Source organism: Pogona vitticeps, chromosome 3, assembly GCF_051106095.1.
Source record: "Pogona vitticeps strain Pit_001003342236 chromosome 3, PviZW2.1, whole genome shotgun sequence".
NCBI classification, from domain to species: Eukaryota; Metazoa; Chordata; class Lepidosauria; order Squamata; family Agamidae; genus Pogona; species Pogona vitticeps.
In genome coordinates, this window is record NC_135785.1 from 255,885,357 (window position 1) to 255,912,187 (window position 26,831).

The window sequence follows — 26,831 nt, forward strand, 5'->3', positions numbered from 1 at the left end:
GGCAGCCTCCTTTAAAAAAAAAACAACACCTCTACCTCCCAGCATGCAGCGCGCGAGACTCTTCGGGAAGCGAATGGAGGGAAAGCGACGCCTGCCGAAAGGCCTAATGGGAAATGTAGTCTTTGGCGTTACCTGAAGGCAATGGTGTCTTTTTTTTTTTTTTGACACTGGCTGAGGGCATGGAGATAAGGATGAAGAGATTCTGTTTGGCTCTGAGGGCGTTTCCCCTCTTGCAATGAAAAATGCAGTTTTTCCTCCCGTGGGAGTGGCAGGTCTGGAGCAACTCCCCACCTCAGGTGGCTGCTTCCTAATTATTATTATTATTATTACATTATCATTTAGGGGAAATTTCACAGCAGTGCAATGGTGGAGGGTCGTCGCCTTCCTTGTTCCTTGGGGGTGGGGGAGAGAAGGGAGTCGGTGTTTCTTTGGCTTCTGCTGGGGTGTGTATGTGTGTCTGTGACTGCAGGATGTGGGATTTTGCACGGACGTTTTCTTCTTCAGAAGTGCAAAAAATAATACTAATAAAAGAGGCAGGAACGCTTGGACGCTCGAGCTTGCCATGAATTATGTCCTGCCACCCAGTTAGATTTCTTTGCAGATCGAGTCGAAGAGAAAAGACCTGGCTAGGAAGAACGGATGCCTGAGGTAGGAACATTGTGACTCCAAGGGATGACACACTCTTGGGAATGTGTTTTTTTTTGGGGGGGGGAGGCAAAAGCTTAATAAAAGGTAGCCTCTGGACTTCAGGAAAAGTGCTTCCCCCCCCCCCAGTAAGTTTGAGGGAATACTAGATGAAATTTTATGGGCAGAAATTCTCAAGGAGTCCAGAGATGGACATAAAAGAGAGCTCAACACAAAATAAAATACAAATGCAAGTGTAGACAATACTTTTATATTTCTTTAAAATATTTCTAGGCCACCTTCCTCCCAAAAAAAGGACCCAAGGCGGTTTACATCATAAAAAACAGTATTTAAAAGCTAAAACAGTAAGTATACAAATATTTAAAAAGAATTAAACAAGTATTAAATGGTAGCTAAGATCAATGTTAGGGACGTGGTGGCGCTGCGGGCTAAACCGCAGAAGCCTGTGCTGCAGGGTCAGAAGACCAAGCAGTCATAAGATCGAATCCACGCGACGGAGTGAGCGCCCGTCGCTTGTCCCAGTTCCCGCCAACCTAGCGGTTCGAAAGCATGTGAATGCGAGTAGATAAATAGGGACCACTTCGGTGGGAAGGTAACAGCGTTCCGTGTCTAAGTCGCACTGGCCATGTGACCACAGAAGATTGTCTTCGGACAAAACGCTGGCTCTATGGCTTGGAAATGGGGATGAGCACCACCCTCTAGAGTCGAACACGATTGGACAAAAAAATTGTCAAGGGGAACCTTTACCTAAGATCAATGTTAAAACCTGTTTACAGTGTGTTTTATAAACCGCTAAAAAAATATAATCAGACAGCACAACAAGCTTTTGTGGGTCAGGATCAGTGTGAAGAATTTAAAAGTCCACGAGTTCATGGCAAGAGGGATTTTGTCAGGAAATTATAGGCAAAAACAAAATAAAAGTTTTTTTTTAAAAAAAAGACAAAAATGTGGTGGCACCATAAAGACTAACTTTTATATATTATTTAATCTGAGCTTTCATGGACAAGTCCACTTCATCAGACAGGAAATTTGCTCTTGGGTGTAAAGTCCAAAAGTTCATGGCAAGATGGATTTCACCAGGCACATCTTTCTCAGATGTAAGTCAGGAAAGAGGCAGCCAGTATTTGAGTTGTTTTAAAGTTACAGCCAAGGCAGTTATGTATTGTATATTTGTTGTGTGATATCTGGGGTACTGAATAAGAATATATTTAAAGATATATGGGGAGATTTTATTGAGTATAAATAAAACGGAAAGATCAGTTACCTACACAAGAGACATTACAATTTTAGAGAGAATGGGCGCAATTGAATAATACAATTTTAGAGAGAATGGGAGCAATTGAATAATACAATTTTAGAGAGAATGGGGGCAATTGAATATCAGAAGTATCCATGTTGGTCTTAGTGATAGGATTTTGGGTAAATGTTGATTGTTATATTGTATTTTGTTTCATATGTTTCTTTTTTTTTTTTAAGCGAGGCTCTGTCATTTTAGTAATCTAATGAAAGTAGCACCAATTCTTGTCTTTAGTTTGTGTAGAAAACTGCTGTTTAGCGAAGTAGTTTTAGTATCTGGGTATGATGGGGAAGAATGTGGAAGGAGGAAATGATGCTATCCTTGGGCATGAAAGTGAATCTGGAAAATTGTGTTGCTGGGTCAGATCAAACAGAGGCATTATAACAGATAAAAACATTTCCTGAATGGAGAAGCTATCCTTGCAGTAGTTGCATACTGTTGTTTATATTATGCATTCTTGTATTTGACAGTTTGTACTTTGGAATGATCACTTAAAGCTATAAAAGAGTAACTATTTTGTTACAGGCACTCCTCACTTAACAACCTTCCTGTTTTACGACTGCTCTGATTTATGGTGACCTTTTTTTGCACCGGACAACAAGATGTCAGCTAAAAGGAAGAACATGACTTCACCCAGAGGAAGCACCAAGATTCGAAGGAAGGCTATAGATCTTGAGATGAAAATGAAGATAATAAATGAATATGAAGCTGGTAAAAAAGTGAAAGAGATAGCACGTGATTTGGAGCTGGCACATTCAACTGTTTCAACAATCTTGAAAGATAAAAACAGAGTTAAAGAGGCAGTAAAAGCATCAGTAGGGTTTAAAGCCATAATAACTAGGCAGAGAAAAGGCCTCATCCATGAAATGGAAAAATTATTGGCCATCTGGTTTGATGACCAGATACGAAAAAGAATGCCGATGAGCCTTTTAATAATTCAAGCCAAGGCACGCAGTATCTTTGAAACACTGAAGGGACGTGAAGGGGAAGAATCAACGGAAACATTTACGGCAAGCCATGGATGGTTTCAGCGGTTCCGTCGAAGATTCAACCTGCATAATCGGAGTGTCAGCAGTGAGGCGGCAAGCTTGGACATAGATGCCGCAGAAAAGTTTGTTGACCAATTTGACAAAATTATTGAGGAAGGCAGATACCACCCGGAACAGATCTTCAATGTGGATAAAACTGAGCTTTTTTGGAAAAAAATGCCTGGAAGATCCTACATATACAAAGAAGATGAAACAATGCCCGGTTTCAAGGCTTTTAATGACAGGGTCACCTTGTTGTTGGGAGGAAATGTCGCTGGCTTCAAGTTGAAGCCTTTTCTCATCTATTGCTCCGAGAACCCACATGCATTGATGCAGGTTAATAAGGTTAATAACACCCTGCCTGTTTACTATCGTTCAAATAAAAAGGCACGGATGACGCAAGCTTTATTTGAAGATTGGTTCACCAATTGCTTCATACCCTCGGTCAAGCATTATTGTCTAGAAAAGGGCATTCCCTTTAAAATTATCCTCCTGCTTGATAATGCTCCAGGCCACCCCCAGCAACTTGATGGTCTACACCCGAATGTAAAGGTAGTGTATCTGCCTAAAAACACAACTGCTATCCTACAACCAATGGACCAAGGGGTTATAGCTAAGTTCAAAGCATACTATTTGTGCAAAATGTTTTCCAAAGCTGTAGCAGCAACAGAAAATGATGAAATAACCCTTCATGATTTTTGGAAATCTTACAACATTTTACACTGCATAAAGAACATTGAATCAGCTTGGGAAGAAGTGACAGAAAAGTGTATGCAAGGAATATGGGAAAAATGCTTAAAATGTTTTGTGAATAATTCCGAAGTGTTTGACAAAGATGAGCGTATTGATGTCGTACATAAAACAATTGTGGATCTTGCTAATGTTCTTAATTTAGATGTTGAAGTGGAAGATATTGAAGAATTAGTGGAATATGTTGAAGGAGAGCTAACGAACGAAGATTTAATAGAGTTGGAAGCCCAACAGCGCTTGGAAGAAGCAGAAGAAGAGGAAAAAGTGGAAGTACAAAAGCAGTTCACTGTAAAAGGATTAGCTGGTGTGTTTTCGAAAGTGAATGCTGCTCTGTTAGAACTAGAGGGTATGGATCCGAATGTTGAACGGTTCACAAGAGTGGAACAGCAAATGAACGAACTTTTACGATGCTATCGTGAAATTTATGAAGAACAAAAGAAACTTACAAAGCAGACCACAATATCAAGATGTTTCTCGAAAGCTACACCCAGGATCTCTGCCCCTAGAAGTATTTCCATCTTACCACTGTCGTCTCGCTTACCCGGGCCGTCCACATCTCCTTATGATAACTCCGATGATGACTTCAAACCACTGCCACGCTTTGAAGGAATCAATGACTAATTTTTTGGTCCTGTACATCATTTCTATAATTTTAGCTGATTGTATTTTTATGCTCTGCAACATGTAAGCGATGCAAATTAAAACAAAGTTACCAAGTTGGTGTTTCCTTTATTCCTACCGGATTTATATTATTATGTTGTGGTGTGTCGTCTGCTTTTTGTATGGATAGAATTACAGTACTGTGTTCTAGTGTGGTGTCGTGTGATATCTATTGAAAAAGACGGTGCCATGACAAACCACAAGATATCTGCCTTTAAGCTCCTCACTTATCGACCAATGCTCGTTAAGTGAGGAGTGAGTGCCTGTATTCAGGGGCAAACCACTTGAATGATCCTCCAGCTTTCAAAACTAATAAAGCTTATAGTTTTGATACTATGGTTCACTCTGTGTTCTTTTTGCCAGCCCTCAGCTAGTGAATTGGGATACGTCTTCTTTAACAGAGAAGAGCCAGAGCTTGGGAGTTAGGTTCCCCCCTGTGCCTCCTTGAGTTTAGATGATCCATAGGGTCCCTTCCAGCTCTGCAGTTCGAAGATGATGATGATTAGGACCATGTGTTTTTTTTCTCTTTTGTTAGCAAAAATGAAAAAAGAAAAGTGTGCTGCTTATAGACTGCCCCATAGCGCTTAAAGCACTCTCTGGGCAGTTTACAAATTAATAATGCAGGCTACACATTGCCCCCACCCACCCCCAGCAAGCTGGGTACTCATTCTGCCAACCTTGGGCTACCTTGGAATGAACCTTGGGTCGTGAGCAGTTTTGGCTGTCACAAGGCTCCCTTGTTAGGAGCTGCAAAGTTATTTTCATCATCATCTTAAAAAACTGCAGAGCTGGAAGGGACCAATGGATAATCAAGTACAGCCCCTGTCAAAGAGGCACAGTGAGGAATTGAACTCCCAGACACCTAAAAAACTGAGCTATCCAGCAGTTCTTCAGATGTAATGTGTAATACCTACATTAATTAGCTGTAACTAGGAACACCTATTTCTTTCCAGAATTTACTTCTAAAGGCATCTCTTCAGGTTTTATGTAATTCTGTTATCCTAAATGGGAACTACACTTTGGTTTTGTCTTGTATTTGTGTTGTAATATTTCCATAGTGCAATATAAGAATCTTAACCGGGCAGACTTGCACTGAGACAGGCAGTCCCACAGATAGCAAAATCTGAAGGTCAGACTCACCAACCCACCACTGGTGCCTCCAAGATTTACTAAATTGTCAATCCCGACATTTCTGTCTGAATTGGGATGACAGCAGTTATCATCTACTGTATATTGGGAAAGCTGCATTAAGCTGTTTAGAATTCTGGAGGCTAAAATTCTGCATAGATTGCAGCAAACAGATTGCACCACCTGTGGTGATCTTTCAGTATTGGGATCATACCATATGCTGGTATTGGCTTAGCTACTCCTTTTTTACAGCTTCATTCCTACTGAAGATTCCAAATAAATGTAAAGGAAAGCTTCATACTAAAGGATTAGATTAGGCGTCCTTCAGTTTCGAGAGACAATGGTAACGTGCTCTGTATGGAGGGCTTGGAACAGTGTATAGTGTGGCTAAGAAGGCCAATTCGAGAGTGACCATCCCTTCCACACTGAAGACAAATCCAATCTGTCCCCTGTCCAGCTCCCTGATTTTCCTGGTTTCGTGACTCCCTCTTTGCCTCAGCCTGCTGGACAAGGGTTTCTTCAAATTGGGAGAGGCCATGATGCCTCCAGGCTGAACGCTCAGAGGTCAGGGTTTCCCATCTGTTGAGGCCCATTCCTAAGGCCTCATAATAAAGGAAAGCTTCATCAAAGATGATGGAACTAGATGATGGATGGGTAAATATTGCCAGTTCAATATGCTCTTATTAGACACCAATTAAGGAAATAATAGCTGGCTAGATATCTCATGTATCTGGTTGGGAGTCTGAGTCCCCATTGTGTCTCCTGTGAGTAGAGCCAGCCAGCATAGCCTTGGGCAAGCTGCAAAATCCCAGGGTTCCCCTTCCCCCCAGAAAGAAGGAAATATTTTATTTCTGAGTATATTGGAAAACTGAAAAGGGTTACCATAAGTCAGAATTGACTTGACCGCACATATTATTTTAAGGAAATATGTTATTGTCTGAGAAACTGAGTTCTGAGCAAACTATCTGAAGATTTGAAAAATAAGTACAAATTCCACTCACTTTTTGTGTGACTTACTAGATTTAATGATTTTTATATTTTTTTCTGATTACATCTCAAGCAAATACAGATAAAAGCATTTCAAAGATTCTAAAATCTGTGTGTTCCACCATTGGAAGTGAAGTTTACAGTAGAGCAAAGGAAAGAGTTTTTTCAGTGGTGCTATTAATGTTGTGGGAATCATCCCCCCCCCCACCTCCAATCTTGAAAGCTTATCTTTCCCCTTATAGGGCATTTTAACTGCTGGATGTTTGATTTCAAATTCTGGGATCTGTAAGACATTGCTGGCTGCTTATTCACTTGTCCGTTCTGTTGATTTTCCGCTTATTCTTTTTTCATTATTTTTTCCCCAGTTAAAAAGCAAAGGGGGGGGGCTTTTCCCTCTTCTCCTCCTGAGTAGGCTACTAGGGAAGGAACAGATCACTCCTACCAGACTACTTGTAGAGGGTTTCAGAAAAGAGAAACTGGGCCAAGAGCTGAGGCTTTGTCTGTGCCTGTATTCTGGGGCTTTTGTGTGACATACAGATGCCGTCCTAAATGCAAACACTCTAAACCAGGAAGTTTAAACACTGCGCCAATCAAGCTAAGCAACTGCCACCGTTTGGATTTTCAGGCTGGGCACCATTGGGATTATGGCGTGTACCTGCATGTCATGAAGTGCATACAACATCCTATAATACAAGTGCGGACAAACTGCAGGAACCTGTACAAAAGACACAGTATTAATTTAAATTGTTTTATTTTCTATTATCTTGCCTTTGCTAGTCAACAAGGGCGAGAAGTGAAACTCTGCCCCAGCTGTTGCAAGCTGTGTTCAATCGCTGTCTCTGAGATTTTTAGTAGCACTGGCTCATCCCCTTCAAGGAGGTTTTCACAGCCATAAGAACACCACACATTGGCAAACAAAACAAATATTTTCAGGAAGCAGAAGCCTTTCTTCCGCATCCAGAACAACAAAACATGCACACACATTTACACCCCCATGTCTTTGCTTGTGGTTCAACATATACAAGCCTCACAACACAAAGAGCAAGCATACACGTGCAGTACAGAAGAACTTTACAGCTTGCAAATACCGAAGTAAAACAGGCAATAGACGAAATTTACAAAAATATCTTTTTTATTAAAAAGCAGCCATTGCTGAACAGGACAGGACTACTGGAACAAAATGTATACTTTATGAAGTTCAACTGGTCATGGAAGCAGGGGAAACTACTGTGAAAGCAGTCAGAGTGCTAGCAGTTTGGCTGATTATTCTGACACACACACACAAAGCAATGTTGTGTTCTTAGGAGTCAGTTATCGGAGTCTATCCCAGCGCCAGATACTGGCATCATCACACACAGCAATAAGGATGCTGCTATCTCGGCTAAAGCTGGTTTGTCGAATTGCAGCAGCGCACTTTGGATGAGTAAGTGTGGTACACCTACGGAAAGAGATTCAGCATCACATTAGGAGTTTTGTTTTCATTCACATCAGTAACACTTATCACATCAAAGGTTTGGGACCTCGGTACCTATCGGAGCGTCTTTCCCATGCCACCCGTTCCTCTCAGGCCATGGTCCTCTGGATTGCCACTCTTTAGGGAGGCTAGGAATTCATGAACCAGAAACAGGGCCTTCTCCGTCATGGCCCCATCCTTTCGGAATGGGCTCCCAGTAGAGCTACTCTTGGCCTCCTCCTTTACAGCATTCAAGAGGATACTCAAAACAAGTATGTTGACCTCTTTATTTTTAGACTGTTCGTCATTGTTCAGTTTTCCATCAACTGATGGTTGTTTTACTTGATTATATGTGATGTTTGTAACATTTATCACTACAGTGGTGCCTCACTTAACAATGATAATCCATTCCAAGAAAATCGCCGTTAAGCGAAAACATAATGCCAAAAAAAAAAACCAAAAAAAAACCATACACAATTGAAATGCATTGAAACCCCTTCAATGCGTTCCAATGGGGTCAAAACTCACTGTCCAACGAAGATCCTCCATCGGGCAGCCATTTTCGCTGCCTGTCTTGCGAGGAATCCATCCCAGAAAACAGCGGGGAGCCATTTTGTTTACCCGGCGGCCATTTTGAAACCGCCGATCAGCTGTTCAAAAAACGCTGATTTGCGAAGAATTGGTTCCCGAAGCAGGGAACTGATCATCGCAAAGTGAAAAAACACAATTTAGACCATTGTTTTGCGATCGCAAAATGATCGTCATAATGCGGTTTCGTCGTAGTGCGGGGCAATCATAAAGTGAGGCACAACTGTAATTTGTGCAGCATACAAGTCAAATGAAAAGTCATTTAGCATTAAGTTGTAAAGAGAGTCTTCAAGAGTGTATGGACACATCAGGGAGGATTTAGTACGATTTAAAACAGAGAGACAAGAACAAAGGAAGAAGATACATCTTTCTGGCATGAAAACTGGAAACAAGGTTCAGTTGGCAAATATGAGATGTAATAATTATTATTATTCAAAAATACCAGGCACAATCAATCAAAATTATAAAAACATTGGCTAGTATGTATATAACAGATACAAGTTTTAACCAAAAGGTTAAGTATCTATTAAATATTGGCACCAGCATTGTTGAAGGGAGGAGTGTATTTTACTCCCTTCAACTTCTCAAACTACAGTTATATAAAGACACATGCCTGTCTCTTCTCTAGTACTTAGAAGAGACAAAGTGTGGAATAAGCATTCAAGATACTCACTTGGCCTTATGAGGATCTTCTACTTCTAAATCCCAGACATAAAGCTTGCCAACCTGATTGCCCAGAGCTAGCATCTGGAAAACACAAGATGTACAGAGGTCCTGCAACAATCTATACTTCCTTTAGTTTTTACAAAGAAACAGTTTCAAGATTACAACTTGCTCTAGGGCAGGGGTCCCCGGGTCTGTGGCCATGGCAGGACTGGACTGGACTGTGGAGACAGATCTCCTCCCCCCCCCGCATGCACTCCTCCCACCCACGGCCCGCCACCCACACGCACAGCCCCTCCGCGCATGTGTACAAGCACGCTGCACACCTCCGCGAGCACACTCCGTGCATGTGTGCAAGTGCACCCCTCTGTGAGTGGAGGGGTGTCCCACCGCCCCCCCCAACCGGCCCGCAATTCAAAAAAAAAGGTTGGGGACCACTGCTCTAGGGAACCTGTGGCCTCAAGATGTTCCTGGACTGCAGCTCCTGGCAGTTCCAGCCAGTGTGGCCAGTGATAATAAATAACGGGCACTGTTATTCAGCAACTTATGGAGTGCCAATGATCCCTCACTCGTGCTCTAAACAGCCAAGCCAAATAAACAAGATTGGCCAGCTAAAGCTTCTAGTCCACGTATCAAGTTACCTAGTCATGACGTACACTGGCAGTATCCTTCTGGTGGGTTACATGCTAAGGGCGTTAAGCAACAACTTACTAAGTAATAGCAAGTCACCATTGTGATTTACACGATTCCACTTACATTGTCATAACTAACCAACAGGATTCTGGCCACTGTGTTTTAGCAGTTATATAAGGCAAAGACTGAAAAAGAAGGATTGATCTGGATTGCACATTGTTTTTATAGACAATGGCCTGATTCAGATGAGTCTTTGGGCTATGAGCTCCTTCCTTATGAGTTCCCTCCATCACCACACTTACAAAGAGACTGGCAGCATCTGTGTGATAAGAAATTCAGCGAATTATGGTTTACAATTACTTAAGCTGTTCAAACGAGTCAGCTTCAAGCCATGTTGCTGCCTTGCCCTACAGATATCCAGCTCTGGGCTCCAACAGTAAGCCATGGAGAGCTTTCAGTCTCCTTCTGCAGCCACACATGAGGTGAAGGGAGCATCTAAGTCACAGCCATATGCCCAGAGCTCAAAAATGACTTATAGTTAAGCAAAATTGTTGGTTTATTATCAAATGGCCTGTGGTGAAGGATGTTCTTCCTTGAGATCATACACAGAATCTGAACTTAAAATATCTTAGGCTTCATGCTTGAAAATTCTAGTTTCTAATATAATTTGTGGCAAAAATATATTTGAACACACATTATCCGCACAAATTCCACTGGGTCAAATCCTTATATAGGATAATTATTATAATCACATAATCCTATAATTATTTATTTATTTATCCTATATAATATTATATTATTTATCCTATATAATGATAATTATATCCTATATAATCCTATAATTATATAGGATATAATTATCATTATATAGGATAACTATATCCTATATAAATCCTTATATAGGATAATTCACAGTGGCCAGAATCCTGTTAAAATTATCCATTGGCAAAAGGATAATTTTTCCTTGTTTTACCATTACTACTGCCTCCCATCCAGAACATGTGTACCTACCCACCTCGTTTGTCACAGATAAGTGATTTAAGAAACTGCTAGCAAACTAAAATAGTTTATATAAAATTATGTTCCCTTCTGTAAGATATTTAGGTTTAACCAGCCAAATGCTTTGCTGAAGATTATCAGCATCCTTATAAGATCAGCTTCTGTCCATTTATCTCACTCACTCCCATATGCACGCATGCATACTTCTATACTCAAAATGTGAAATAGGACACACAGTAACAAGGACTGCGGACAATCCTAAAGCACACAAAGCTGAACGAGTGACAGTATAGAGCCAGGTCTTCCAGTGTCTCTCTTCTACCTCTCTCTCTTGAGGCAGGGAGTTTATCTCTTTTAGATGCCAACTGAGTCCATCACCCGTCAGTACCAACCTGCACAGCCAATAATCTAGGACAGGGGTCTCCAATGTACGGCCTGTGGGCCACATCCAGCCCGCCTGGCCTTTTTATCTGGCTCGTGCGTGTGGGCAGTCAGGAGTCCAGACAGGTGGGAGTGCATGCAGGTGGGTGGGTGGGTGGCACTGTGTGCGAGCACGCACGTCTTCCTTCGGCCCTCGAAAATATCAAAAATATATTATGTGGCCCTCTGTTGTAAAAGTTTGGAGACCCCTGGTCTAGGATGATAAAAGCTACAGTCCAACACCATCTATAAGGACAGAGGCTTCTCACCTCCAATGTCCACGCCTCCCATGCTGTCTCCATGCCTCTCTGAACACCATCCATGCACTAGGCTGACCTTATAAATTCTCAACATCCTAAACTTACATACTTCACCTTTGTCCTTACCTTTTGCCAGAAATCCATGGAAAATCTCATATACCAAATATCACACTGACTGTAATCAAATCTTCCCAAAATAGTCACATTCGACTCACTGGGCTTAATTTTGTCTATATCATCTTCCATTTTGCCAGGCTTCCAGCACACAATGGCATTTTCACAGGACTGTAGAGAGAAGGAAAGCTATTGCAACATAAGCCACAAACCATTCTCATTTATCAAGACTGATATTCATAGGATACAGACTGTTCCTCACACCTATCAATTGTATTTTATTGTTGAAAGAGCGCATCTCATCCAATACAAAATTCTTGCTCAATTCAAAGGAAAACGCCACCCCACTGCATTCCCTGCTTTCATAGTCCATGAATTGAAAAGTATGTCAGTCTTCTAGCAATTAGAACCAAAATATACACATGAAAATGGTTTTAAAACTGAAGCCATTCTGACCTTGGAAAGAATGAGGTCTCCCAGCCATCTCACACAATCTACATAATTCCTGTGTATATCCCTGGTAGAGAAGTCAGGGAAGTGGATCTTCTGAGACACAAATGGCCTGCAGAGAAAAGAATTAACATATCCAGTTAACAAAAGGATGATGTTGGTGGCGCAGGAAGAAAAGGCAAATGCTTTGAGTGGAGAGATGGCCAGAGAACTGTTGTTGGGGAGTTGGCTCAGTTCAGACATACGAACGTATGGTTTCTGAGTCCAAAAATAAGTCATGTACTGTACCTACAAGTTCCCCAGCTTCAGTGACCTATCTTTGTTCATAACTAAATAAAGCTAGGTCACTGAAGCCAGGAAAGGAGGGAGAGAGTAGGTGCATGTCTCATTTCTATACTGAGTCCCCCGTGAACCAGGAGATCATGGTTTAAGAGCTTCCCCCAACCAGTTTATGAATTTTTCTGAATTTCTGAATTTTTATGCTAATACTGTATTATTCTATAAAGTTGTTTTATTTAGAATCTATCATTTTTTAAAAATTATGAATTCCACAGATAAGCAGAGCTGTAAAATCTATACTGTACAAATGGATAAAACAGAAGAGTGGTCCTGTACCCAAGGAACTGAAAACTCCAAATGGATTCAGTGAGACATATGGTACTTCTGAGTGAACATCTATAGGACTGCATTACCAAGGGCTGTAGCTGGGGGGGGGGGATGAACTCATAGGCCAATGTAGAGGTGATCCCACTTTGAGATTGATCCAGCAGTTTTCAATGGTGCTGATGTGATTTTGGTGAACACGTTAAGAATGTCCGGGGAGAAGCATCAAATTACGATCAGGACTGTCCTTACCTGTTGGTTTTATTGGGATTGTACTCATAGGACTCCTTGATAGCGTTCATCATCCTCTTTGAATTGATCCGCCAGAGTTTCAGGGAGTGATCCATGCCACAAGACATGATTTTCTCACCAAGGAGGTCATAATCCTAGGCACACACATTGTAGTAGCTTATGATTGTGTCGACAGTAAAATGAAATCAGTACAGTAGCTACAAAGATAACTTTAATCCCCACTTCCACAAGGTGCTGCCAAAATGGAGGGATCAAAATATTACCAATTAAAAAACTACTTTTCTGTCCTTATCTCCTTAGCAGATTCTTCTGTGGGAGTGGGAACAGCAAAGAGGTCTAACAAAGAGAAAGCAATGTCATATTTACCTTTAGCAAAACTGCGGATGAAAGACGCATCGTAACTGCACAACAAAAGTGTCATTTGAAAGCACTAAGTTAATTCAGTTACATTATTAAGCATATATCTTTGGCATATGTTTCGTAGAACATATCTTGCTACCATATTCCAGTCCAACAAGCAACTGTGAACATGTCTGGCAAAGAAGATCCTAAGAAGAAGGGAAGCATGAGCAGGGAAGACACCGTTCTACAACCAATTAAGGATCTTCCACTTACTGCACTTAAAACTTCATCTCTGTGCCCTTCAACTCCTCCAAATATTGCAACCAAAGTGTCCGTCTGAATATTCCATAATCTCAGTGCATGATCTGGTCAAAAACAGAGGTTAGGCTGTGTCAGCCATGCATCTCACAATATTAGCAGCCATCTAGAAGTGCACATTCTGATTAACGAGAGTCTAGTGGTTCTCAACTCTGGGTCCTGACATGTTGTTGGCCTGCAGCTCCCAGAAATCCCATCCAGCACCACTAGTGGTGAAGACTTCTGGGAGTTTTAGTCCAAGAACAACTGGGAACAAAAGGTTGGGAACCACTGAAGTAGACAGTTTAACTGCAAACGTACATAAAATATATGGGAGATAGCAACAATATTTAGAAATTTCAATGACAGTGAGCTACTAGCTTCGTATTAACAAAAACCTGGTCAAGATTTTCTTTCTCAGTTCTGTACATCATCTTGAAATATATCAATTATCTAGGAAGTAAAGTTTGTTTGATTCTTAATTAGAGTCATGCTAACCAACTGCTACTAAGAGAGAAAGAAATTGGCCTATATGATACTTTGCACAACTACACAGGCAACACATACAGGTTTCTGATCTCAAGATCAAGAATTGCAATTCAAAAATATATGAAGGCTACACTTTGCCCATCTGTGCTGAGGTTCCAAGACTGAAAGCGCCTAAAGTTCATGAACTTTCTTCCAGCAGCACTGCAAAGGGACAGGAAGAATTAAAACCAACCAGTTTCTCACAACATCCAAACTGAGAACTCTAGTTGGTTTAAATGAGGCAACCTAGTGCCCTGTAGACATTTTCTGCCCTAATGTAATCCAGAGTGTGAAAATCTTTTATTAACTCCTTGTTTCTTGACATAAGGCATGATCAGAAACATTCTGTCTTGTTTCGATGAACTATACAGCGGTGCCTCGCATAGCGAGGTTAATTGGTTCCAAAAAAAACATTGTTATGGGAAAACATCGCTAAGTGAAACGCGTTTACCCACAGAGATGCATTGAAAACCGGATAATCCGTTCTAATAGGAACGGATTATCCGGTTTTCTCCCCCACCATCGGGCGCAGTGCTTTGGGAGAAGCTTGGGGGGGGGAGATGGGATCGGTCCGTTCAATGGATTTAAATGGGGAAAACAAAAAATCACCAAAAATTAACGAAGACTCAGAACAAAACCAAATTAAGTTTGCACAGGTTTCACAAGGTGCACTACTGAATCCAAGCATTTAAAACAGGTTTCAAACATTTTAAGACACTTAAAAATGAGCGAAAACAGACATCGGAAAGCCATTCAAAAGCACTGAAGCCAGCTTCAGTGCTTTTGAATGGCTTTCCCTTGGGGGAAACATTGTTTCACTTGCTGATGTTTCCTTTGGGGATTTTCGCTTAAGGACGGCAATCCGTTCCCATTGAAATGGATTAACCGGTTTTCAATGTATTCCTATGGGAAATGGTGTTTCGCTTAATGATGTTTTCCCATAGCGATTTGAACCAATTAACATCGTTAAGTGAGGCACCACTGTATAGAAAGAATTTATGTCCATTTAACTCTCCATTAGGATTAATAACTGAAGTAGAGAATTTTCCTGCCAATATGAAAGTTTATGCAAAACTATTTAAAGAAAAAAGTGATTAGATTAAAAGACTGGTTGTATAAAATGAGATCCAAAGATCAAATGAAACAAATCCTTCAAAATAAAAATATATCACAGTTGAATTATATGCAATTAGAAAGATGGACTAATAAATGGGTAAAGAAGTAGAATAAAGGTAGAGAATATACATAGTATGAACAATTTCTATTATCACATGAAGATATTCAGATGACCGATTCAGTAAAGGGTACAGTGAGTAAAATTTATAGATTCCTGCTTGATCTAGAAGAATTAGAGATAATTCTGGAGAAGAGGACAATAAAGGAAGAAGAAGAATAAAAACAGAGGAAGAAGAGGGTTACTGCAAGAGGTCCTGACTAGGGTGGTGGGGAACACAGTCGATTTGTATTTTGGTTTATGTATTCTGTTTATGTTGTAGTTTAAGGGAAAAAAAATAAAAATGGAAGTGGATGCTTCCAAGTGATAGAGGACGAAACAGGAAGTTCCAAGTCTTATGTGAGCTGATCCCTGTAATGCTAAACTAGGATTCGGGATTATGCCCAAACTGAGCCAGAGAGTGGTTGAAGAAGAGAAGATCATACAAGATTAGGGAAAAGGATGCAAGCAAATACTATTACATGATTTGAAAATGGTTTCTATGGAAACATATTGGGTAGTGATACACTGTCTACCCATCATCTATGTGAGGTTTATTGTGCTTTGTTTTTCCACCTTTCCTTTTTACTCTTAACAGAAACATTCCCGAGCATTTGCAAAGTGGCCATTCTCATACCTTTGCTTACAGACAAGAGAAGATTAGGATCCCGAGGGTGAAACTTCAGTTCATTGATTGCATTCCCGTGGCCCACATAGTGCTGCAACAGAATTTAGACCTCTGATTATTCCCTCCACACTATCCTTTCATGCTTGACATTGAAAAAAAATCAGACATTTTTGCACACAGTATTTACACCTTGTTTCAACTCACCTTTATGCACTGCATGGTAATTGGATTAATTATCCTAATAATGCCTCTAGATCCAGCCACAGCCAAAAGGGGATGGCTCGTGTTGCTGTCATAGGTCCAGGCACAAGTATAGAAGTTTTCATCTGCCTGAAGTGTGCCACTAAGGACTGGACATACTGTATCGTTGCCCACTGCCCATCAAATATTTAAATAAAACTTAATGTATTACTTTGGAAAATCCATTGGTAGTTGATCAAAACAATGTGTAATTTAGAACAATGTTACTTACAGGGAAACCATAGTTTTCTCTTTTAAAGTATTATCATGAGCCACAAAAACAAAAAAGGAGGAGGAGGATGAAGGACTGGTAAGCCATGAAAATACTGGAGTTCAGATGCAGACTCTGTAACACCAGGGAGACCCAGACAAAGCTGGGAGACTCAAAGGCTACCTCTAAGGGTCAGCTGAATGGGTAAAACTCAGGGTCAGCAGCAAGTATTAAACTCATCAAAGGATACAATGTGGAGATAAAAACTATTAGCACAGATTTTTTTCATGTTCCAATTACAGACACCAAGATCCCAAAAACAGGGAATTTGGCAGTAACTTTTTGTTAAGCCCACTTTCCTCGACTACAGTTTTCCCCAATATCCTCAGACATTGTGTTTATATTTCCTACTGCCAATGCGTTCACTCTCTTAGCTCTGAAGCACATCAGGGGGAGGAACTATGGCCTGAACATAGCAGCAGGACTGACAGGGAGCTCCATTGGCACACAGCTTCTTCTGCAAGTTAGAAAGTGCCAAGGCCAACTTAAAGAAACTAAGCCTAACCGAACACCTTTATCATGTCCCACCTTGCTCTCCTTTAGCACAAACTGTTACATCCTTCCTAGACAGGCTGCTTACTCAAACCCTTTAATCATTTAGGCCACCATTTTCTGCACATTTTCCAGGTCAACAATATTGTTTCTCAACTGCACTGAACAAAACTGTACACAATACAGTGGTGCCTCGCTTAACGAGCGCACCGTACAATGATGAAATCGCATAGCGATCCCTTTTTTGGGATTGCTAATGCGATCGCTCAACGTTGTTTAGATAGGGCGAAACTCGCTTTGCAAAGATCGGCAAGCGTTTCGCTTACCGATCTTTGCAAAACGAAGCCCCGACGATCAGCTGTTCGGCGGACAAAATGGTCACCGGAAGCCCCGAAATGGCCGCGCGCAGCGTTTTCACGCCCTCCCCTCACTTAACGAGGGCGCGAAAATGGCTGCCGGCCATAGGAAGCATCGCTGAACGGTGAGTTTTCGGCCCAATGGGTTTTTTTGATCCGTTCAGCGATGTTTCGCTATAGCGAAACGGATTAACCTCGCTATGCGAGGCACCACTGTATTCCAAATGTGGGTACACTACCAATTTATATAGTATGATACTGGTGTTTTTATTTTTGATTTCTAATTATGCCCTTCGTAGAACAGTGACACCTATGTTGACATTTTCATCTATGACAGCAGTCGTAGAAATATGATCAAGGATACATCGGCATCCACGTAGGACTGCAATAACCGTATTTCTCCTTGGGAATGGCATTCATAAAGCGTAACCTGGAGGTAGATAAGGCACAAGAGATTAATGTTCCTAATAGCCATGACCAGACTCTTCCACATAGTATATTAAAATCAATCTCTACTGCCCAAGTTAACTTTCTCTTCTGCAGAGGGACTATGGGTGGGAGAGGATAAAAATGGAGCTAATTATGTACATCCATAGTATATTATCAGAAAATTAATTTGTTTAAATTCTGTTGTTCATTCATCTTGCATTATTACACTACGTGGCTGTTGACAGAGTTGAGATGCCTAGGGTACAACTGGGGAAGATGTGAACCATTAGAAGTTATGAGACTTCAAATCCCCAATACCCTCGGCCAACAGTGAGGGATATTCAGATTTGTCGTTCATCAACATCTGGAAAGCCACAGATTCTTCACTGCTGCCATAGGAGGCATCAGCAGTAGGCTTTGGATCAGTGGGTCTCAGCCTTGGTTCTTGGACTGCAACTCCCAGAAGTCTTTCTCATTGGCTGTGCTGGCTGGTTTTTCTAGGAGTAGCAGTCCAAGAACACTTGGGTTCATCAAGACTAAGAACCATTGGTTTAGATCTTTATAGTTCCCTAGTTTTATTTACTGCAAGCATGGAGTCTAAATCACATACCAAGACCCAGGTCTATAGAGCCTGTGTCCTAAGTACACTCCTGCACTACACCGAGTCCTGGACCAGAGGAAACTGAACACGCTCCATATGCATCGTCTCCGACGCATTTTTGGTATCACCTGACAGGACAAAGTTCCAAATACAGTAGTCCTGGAACAAGCTGGAATTTTTACCATGTATACGTTACTGAAACAGCGACGTCTACTTTGGCTCGGGCATGTCGTGAGAATGGCTGACAGTCGGATTACAAAGATCTCCTATATGGAGAACTAGTGCAGGGAAAGCACCCCAGAGGGAGACCACAGCTGTGATACAAGGACATCTGCAAGCAGGATCTGAAGGCCTTAGGAATGGACCTCAACAGATGGGAAACCCTGACATCTGAGCGTTCAGCCTGGAGGCAGGCGGTGCATTACAGCCTCTCCCAATTTGAAGAGACCCTTGTCCAGCAGGCCGAGGCAAAGAGGCAGTCACAAAACCATCTGGACAGGGGACAGACTGTATTTGTTTTAAGTGTGGAAGGGATTGTTACTCTCTAATTGGCCTTCTCAGCCACACTAGATGCTGTTCCAAGACCTCTATTCAGAGCACGTTACCATAATCTCTCCAGACTGAAGGATTCCCACCTGGAGTCTAAAGACAGGACATGGGCATTTTTGCTAACATGTAGCTTAAACAGCTTCAAAATGTCCTTTTTGAACTGTTTAAATAAGCTTTCCTATTCAGCTGAGTCACTGTCTTCAGTTAGAATTTTCACCTACAGAAAACAACATGTCCCGCTGACCACATCATTATAATAATGTGCCATCAAGTCAATTCTAACTCATGATGACTCCTTTCAGGGTCTTCTAGGCGAAGAATTAGTTTACCATTTCCTCCTTCTGGGAGCTGTGCAGCTTGCCCAAGGCCACACAGGCTGGCTCTTTCTGGAAAGCCCACTGGGGTACTGAATTCCCAACCCCTGGCTCTACAAGCCAGAAACCTAACTCAGTTCACATAAACATGTATAATTACTATGATAAACAGTCACTAAGTTTGTACTACATTATAAATTGCAAGATCCAGCTTTTGTGATCAAAAGCACTGCCCAGCTTTATGGCAGGGTAGGAGTAATAAAATACTTCTGTGGGTTTAAGTTTTGAGACTCAAAAGACGTTGCTCAACTCCTACTCCAGAATCCCAGACCATCAGCATGCTGGCTAGGGCTTCTGGAAAATAAAGTCAAACACCATCTGGTGACCCAAACTTGGGCATTATAAAGCAAATAAAGAAGGAACCACAGGAAACACTGTTTTGTACACACTACTCACTCTGTTGCTGCCAACAGTGGCAAACACCAAGGGGTCGCCTTCCTTGCTGTGCCAGTTAAACTGGACCCCAAACAGCGGCTGACCATGATCTTCCTGAAAAGGAAAAAAGCAAAATGGAGGTAAATTCAAACCACGACATTTGTGCAGTCTTTTTGCAAGAACATAAATGCATATAGTTATAGCATTCCATGAGTATTCTTTTTTTCAGGGTACAACTGCATTGCGGAAAACATGGGATGCTTCTGAAAATGTGACCCCTTCCTCCCTTTGTCACAAATTACAACAGTGACATGTTGCAGTCTCATCACACGGAACAATGTCCAAACTCCACTCGGAAACAGCCAATTATTCAGTGCAATGGATGTGCTAACACACAACATGATTCCACAGGTTTTTGGCATCATTCACAGGAAAGGGTTCCACACTATACGGCTTGCGTGCATTAGCAAAACATTAAATGCATCCCTTTCCTTGCATGTGAAAAAGTAAAAACACATAATATTGTCTGGGGGAAATTACTACCATTACCTTCCCATCTAAACAAATTCCACCTAGAAAAATTAGCTGCTAGAACTGGGAGTTCATAAGCTATTTGTGAAAGCCAGACTTGCCAAGATCACACAACTGAAAGGGTCTCAAGTGTAATGCAATGCAGTGCAAGATAATCAGTATGACTCGAGTGACTATAGTATAAAACTGGTGATATCTAATTCTAGTACATGCCAGATATATCAATACAGTGGTGCCTCGCACAACGGGCGCCTCGTAGAGCGATGAATTCGCTCTACGAGGCCGTTTTTGCAATCGCAAATGCGATTGCAAAACGGTGCCCGTATAGGCAGGAAATCGCAGAACGAAGGTCGGTAAGCTGCTCGCTTACCGACCTTCGCTTTGTGACCCGACAATCAGCTGTTCCGCAGCTTCAAAATGGCCGCCGGAACAGCCGAAAGGGGCCGGGGCGCAGCGTTTTCGCACCCTTGGTAAGCAAGGGGAGCGCGCGAAAATGCTGCGGAAGCCCCGAAATGGCTGCGCGCAACCATTTCGGGGCTTCCGGCAGCGTTTTCGCATGCTCCCCTTGCTTACCAAGGGCGCGAAAACGCTGCGCCCCGGCCCCTTTCGGCGGCCATTTTGGACCCGCCAGACAGCTGATGGCAGCCATTTTGCCGCCCTCGTTGTGCGAGGGGAGGGCGCAAAAATGGCCGCCAGCCCCTGGGAAACATCGCACAACAGTGAGTATTCTATGGCATTGGAACGCATTAAACGCTGTTTAATGCGTTCCAATGCCTTTTTGTGTTCCGTAGTGCAATGTTTCCCACAGGGAAGGTTAATCCGGAACGGATTAACCTCGCTGTGCGGGGCACCACTGTACGTTCCCTTACTCACTCCCCCACAATGAGAAGCATTATATTGACTTTAATATAGTAGTCATTTAAAAAAAAGAAACTATTCCTGTTTGTTGCCTCATACAGGTGGGATGTGATCAAGTTGCCAACATAGTCAATAGTTTGGCATTTTCTGAGAAAAACAAAGTAGGAAAAGAGTACATAGATTTATAGGGGACTGTCTTCTCTCTCCATCCATTTCCTGTGACAGGTACATGGACGATGGCTTTGTGGAAGAGCAGACGTTTTGACAGCCAGCATGAGGTAGTTTTTGGAGAGTTGATCTAGGACTCAGAAGACCCCAGTTCAAATCCCCACTCAGCCTTGAATCTCACCAGAAGAAACTACTCTGGTTACTCTTTCAGTCTTACCTTTATCAGAATAAACTGGGGAGGAAGAGAACTTTGTGTGCCACTATGAAAGGCAGGATAAGAAATGTCACAAATAATAAATCTTGTCTATATATAAACATGCCCAGATTCCATCCCCAGCATCTTCAGATATGGCTGGCAAAAAGCTGCTGCCAGCCAGGACAGATATTATTACCTTGAGGCTGTTTACACATTTGAAGGAGTATTTGCATTTTTTCGACTTCCATTTTCCTTTTCCCCAGCTTTTCCTTCCTGGTGCGTTGGGAGTATTTGTAGGAGTGTCGGGGCGTTCAGTGTTAGTGCCACTCTCTATGCTAACAGCATCATCCTGAAAGCATAAAACAGGTTGGTTTTCAAAACAAACAAGACAGATTTATTTGGGCTGCAAAGTACATCTGCTAAGATGCAGGAATGTCTCCCACCTACTCAAAAATGGTGAGAGAAACATGTTCAGATACATGCCATCTAAGAGAGTATTCAACAACCATGGTCTAGACCATTGGTTCTTAACCTTGGGTTACTCAGGAGTTTTGGACTGCAACTCCCAGAAGCCTTCACCACCAGCTGTCCTGACTGGGGTTTCTGGGAGTTGCAGTTCAAAAGCATCCGAGTAACAAAGGTTAAGAACCACTGGTCTAGACCAGAGATCCCCAAACCCCGGCCCGTGACCCGGCAGCAGTCCGTGGCCTATCTAGGACCAGGCTGGGGACACCGATCTACTACAGTGAGTTCTTGCTTATTTCACAATACATAATACGAGCTTTTACAAGTTCACCAAGGTTATTGCTTTTCTGTCAGCAAGCAACTCACATACCTGCCTTTCTGGGATTATGTACAAATGATAGATGCATCCAGAATTGTGTTTTTAGTATACTGTATCATATTACCAAAGAAATATCAAAGTGCTGTACTGGGCAACACTATGGGACCAGATGCCCACCCTACCATTTACGCTGCAATGGCAATCCTTTCTCTGTCCACCTTTTGACTGCAAAGAAAATGGCTACACTAGAAGTCTGAGAAAGGAGGGTTGGTTGGGAGGGGGGAATAGTAAATTCTAGGAAAAATGGAAGATAGTGGGAAAACAAGATGACCAAACATGAGATTCAATGAGGGAAACCATAGCTTTTAGGCTACAAGACTTTGAGTAGGACTGGTAAGAACAGGATCTTTCACGAGTCATTAATTCATAGGGTTGTCATAAAAAAAAATCATCACTGTCATCACCTTGACATATAAGCCTAAATTTGACACACAAGGATTCTTGGCCAGCCTTTTCTCCATGTACCCCCTTTCCGGATGCAGAGGGAGGCCTGTGCCTGTGTGTTATAAGCCTTAGGGTTCTCATCCAAAAGATATAAAAGGTGATGGGTTAACTTAGGAGGAGGAAAAAAGACAACCGTTCTTAAAATTATAATTGCATGCAAAATGCCTGCAAGGAAGTCTGCTCCTGCAGGGAAGCCTGGATGCCAGCTTGGGGGGGGGGGAGAGATGGGTTCTAATCCAACCTCTTCCCTGACATGTTAGTTTTCTCCATACAGGGACCTCTTCTCCTTCCCCCCCCCAAAAAAAACCAGCCACAAACCCCTTTCCCACCTCCCCTCCCCAGCCAGAGAGGGAAAGGGGTCCCTCTCCCCCCCACACACACACACACTTTCCCACCTCCCCTCCCCAGACAGAAAGGGAAAGGGGGTCCCTCTCCCCACACACACACACACACACCACACACACCACTTTCCCACCTCCTCTCCCCAAACAGAGAGGGAAAGGGGGTCCCTCTCCACACACACACACACACACACACACACACACACACACCACTTTCCCACCTCCCCTCCCCAAACAGAGAGGGAAAGGGGGTCCCTCCTTCTTCTCCCCCCTCCCCGACTCACATTCTCGTCCCCCGAGAGGTCGCCGGGGTTGCTGTTCTCGTCGCTGCTCAGCTTCTGCTTCTTCGCCGGCATCTCCGTTCCCGCCTCGCCGCTCCCGCTCCCGCCGCCACCGCCACCGCCGCCGCCTCTTCCGCTCCCGCCACCACCGAGGCCGCCGCCTCCTCCTCCTCGCCTCCGCTCAGACATCTTCCCCGCCCCCCATGGCCTCGCCGGCGGCCGGAAAGCGCGGAAGACAGGAAACAAGCTTCCCCTCCTTCCGCGCCCGCGCGCGCGCCCGCCCGCTCGCCCGGGGCGAACGCGGAGGCGTAAAGCGCAGCCGGCCATTCGGCCCTTCCTCCTAACGTCGTAAAAGCAACCCAGCAAGCCACACTGCTGCAAAAAAAGACCTGGCCTCTTAAAGAGGCAATGGCGGTTGTGGGCGGGGCCGATTAGAAGGGCGCCGTGAGAGGGCGCGCGCGACTGGGGAATTTCTCTCTGAGAAAAACCCGGTCCTTCTTGACTCGCGAGGTGGCCGAAAATGACAAATTAAGAAAAAACAATGTTTTATTGAAGAATACGGCCAAACAGCCCGGAAAACCCACAACAACCAAAAAAACAAATGTTCTCCTTCAGGGTGAGCCTGAAGAAACGGATGACTTCACTGAAATCCCGTCAGAATCAATGCGTGGGATTTGGCTCGAAGGCAGAAATTGTTATAACGGCTTTTCCTTGGCATGAAAATGTAGGAACAATCAAACAGCTACCAAAGATTCCCAAATCTCTTTTTTTTAAAAAATTGGAAATACGTACACAGTTTCTGACAATGAAATATAGAGTCGTGAAACGTGTACCTAAGTGTTTGTCATGTAATCCCACTCTTATATCTGAGGAAGTGGGCTTCTCTACCAAAGCAAGTCATTCATATTAAAATATAGCAGTTAGTCTTTCCAGTGACACAACATTTTTGTTTTTCTATTTATTTATTGCCTGATATGCTAGCGCAAATTAACCCCGCTAATTTTTCTAAAGCTATCAAGATCTAATGGGCAGGAACTGAATTGTCACAGACTACTTTTCCTGCCTGACAAAATGGACTTCTCCACAAAAGCTCCCCTTAATATACAGTACAGAAGTTAGTCTTTAAGGTGCAACAACATCTCTATTTTTTATTTTGTTTTTGCCTGATGCACTTTTCTCATTTCTTTGCTATTTGATTCCATGCTTTTTTTTCACTTTTGGTCCCTCTCTCTCCCTGCAAATCCCTCCTTTTGTGAACTATTTCATCAAGCTATTGATTGGCTCACCCCAGCTGGCACTTACCCTGTACCCATGCCACCAAGATGCCTGAATATGCTTCCGTCCTAGCTGGTAATAGAAGAGGAATTATAAATTTAAGAACTGTTAAGACTCCATTTTTCCTCCTCCTAACCCATCCCCTTTTCCTTCTGTGTTACGTATTTCAGATGAGAAGCTTAAGGCTTATCCCCTTGTAATGCAACCAATATTTGTAGGCTACCCTAAAACCCTTTGTCACCAAGGAACAGGTGAAAAAATTTAGATTAGGCGTCCTTCAGTTTCGAGAGACGATGGTAACGTGCTCTGTATGGAGGACTTGGAACAGTGTCTAACATGGCTGAGAAGGGCAATTCGAGAGTGACCATCCCTTCCACACTGAAGACAAACACCATCTGTCCCCTGTCCAGCTCCCTGATTTTGCTGTTTTCGGGACTTCCTCTTGACCTCGGCCTGCTGGACAAGGGTCTCCTCAAACCATGAAGGGGCACCTCCTCAGCCACACAGTCTGGTCAAGCTCAGCTAAGCAGGTGCCTTTTTGTTTTGTTTTGTTTTTGCAAGCCCAGCAACTCCTCTGAGAGGGTGTCCAGATGAAGTCATCAAACAAGGCTGGTATGTGGGGTGGCAGAGCAGAAGGGGACCCAGGGATCCCTCCATCTCTCAGGAGAAAGGCGTCAGGGGAGCTGCCTCTCTGCTTGGCCTCTTCTCTCCCTGGCAGCTTCGACGTGGCTTGTTATGAGCAATTTGGCTCATAACTAGCAATGTTCTGAATAATGAGCAATATAACAAGTCGTTACAAAGCCGTGGTAAACTAAAGTAAGAAGCATTTACAAAGTTATTTTTGGCATAAACAGTTCCTTTTAAAAGGCATCTTGACAGGGGGTTTCCGGGTATATGACGTTCTTCTAAACCTGATTACCAAGTTTTGCACTTTGTCTTTATGTAAATATTTGTAAAATACAATATCAGACTTGGAGAGACTATAGATCTGGTTTATTAGATGCTATTAACAATATTTCAACATATTAACAGAATGTAACATATTAGCTCCAGTATCAACAACAATCGTTTCGTTTAGTCGTTTAGTCGTGTCCGACTCTTCGTGACCCCATGGACCAGAGCACGCCAGGCCCTCCTATCTTCTACTGCCTCCCGGAGTTGTGTCAAATTCATGTTGGTTGCTTCGCAGACACTGTCCAGCCATCTCATCCTCGGTCGTCCCCTTCTCCTCTTGCCATCACACTTTCCCAACATCAGGGCCTTTTCCAGGGAGTCTTTTCTTCTCATTAGATGGCCAAAGTACTGGAGCCTCAGCTTCAGGATCTGTCCTTCCAGTGAGCACTCAGGGTTGATTTCCTTTAGAATTGATAGGTTTGTTCTCCTTGCAGTCCAGGGGATTCTCAAGAGTCTCCTCCAGCACCACAATTCAAAGGCATCAATTCGTCTGTGGTCTGCTTTCTTTATGGTCCAGCTCTCACTTCCATACATCACGACAGGAGAAACCATAGCTTTGACTATTCGGACTTTTGTTGGCAAGGTGATGTCTCTGCTTTTTAACATGCTGTCAAGATATGTCATCGCTTTCCTCCCAAGAAGCAGGCGTCTTTTAATTTTGTGGCTGCTGTCTCCATCTGCGGTGATCATGGAGCCCAGGAAAATAAAATCTGTCACTGCCTCCATATCTTCCCCTTCTATTTCCCAGGAGGTGATGGGACCAGTGGCCATGATCTTAGTTCTTTTGATGTTGAGTTTCAGACCGTTTTTTGCACTCTCTTCTTTCACCCTCATTACAAGGTTCTTTAATTCCTCCTCACTTTCTGCCATCAGAGTGGTATCATCTGCATATCGGAGGTTGTTGATATTTCTTCCGGCAATCTTAATTCCGGCTAGGGATTCCTCCAGTCCAGCCTTCCGCATGATGTATTCTGCATATAAGTTGAATAAGCTGGGAGACAATATACAGCCTTGTCGTACTCCTTTCCCAATTTTGAACCAATCAGTTGTTCCATATCCAGTTCTAACTGTTGCTTCCTGTCCCACATATAGGTTTCTCAGTAGATAGATAAGGTGGTCAGGCACGCCCATTTCTTTAAGAACTTGCCATAGTTTGTTGTGGTCCACACAGTCAAAGGCTTTTGCATAGTCAATGAAGCAGAAGTAGATATTTTTCTGGAACTCTCTGGCTTTCTCCATAATCCAGCGCAAGTTAGCAATTTGGTCTCGAGTGCCTCTGCCTCTTCGGAATCCAGCTTGTACTTCTGGGAGTTC

At 42.8% G+C, this 26,831-nt stretch overlaps 1 protein-coding gene and 1 non-coding gene across 2 annotated transcripts; one reads left to right on the top strand and one right to left on the bottom strand.

Annotated features, from left to right (window-relative positions):
- Positions 1-29: 29 nt before the first annotated feature.
- Positions 30-4,437, top strand: LOC110087604 (uncharacterized). The gene is made up of 2 exons (XR_012084964.2): positions 30-296; positions 2,468-4,437. It is a non-coding gene; the product is annotated as an uncharacterized LOC110087604 (transcript).
- Positions 4,438-6,509: 2,072 nt separating this feature from the next.
- On the bottom strand, positions 6,510-23,546 carry EED (embryonic ectoderm development). Its single transcript, XM_072993547.2, has 12 exons — positions 23,292-23,546; positions 21,575-21,727; positions 19,647-19,739; positions 17,662-17,727; positions 16,143-16,268; positions 15,948-16,029; positions 13,546-13,637; positions 12,931-13,064; positions 12,082-12,187; positions 11,638-11,796; positions 9,210-9,283; positions 6,510-7,933 (listed from the first exon to the last, which is right to left on the bottom strand). The coding sequence occupies exons 1-12, from the start codon at positions 23,475-23,477 to the stop codon at positions 7,807-7,809; spliced, it is 1,398 nt and encodes a 465-aa protein (XP_072849648.2). The 5' UTR covers positions 23,478-23,546; the 3' UTR covers positions 6,510-7,806.
- Positions 23,547-26,831: the final 3,285 nt, after the last annotated feature.

Bases quoted from the DNA above. Each gene is read 5' to 3' on its own strand.
- EED (XM_072993547.2), bottom strand. From the start codon at position 23,477: ATGTCTGAGCGGAGGCGAGGAGGAGGAGGCGGCGGCCTCGGTGGTGGC. The intron at 16,269-17,661 runs GTATCCTTGATC...GGCACACTTCAG, and splicing joins AGTCCTACGTGGATGCCGAT to GCAGATGAAAACTTCTATAC. The intron at 7,934-9,209 runs GTGAGTATCTTG...CTCTTTCCGTAG, and splicing joins GAAGATCCTCATAAGGCCAA to GTGTACCACACTTACTCATC.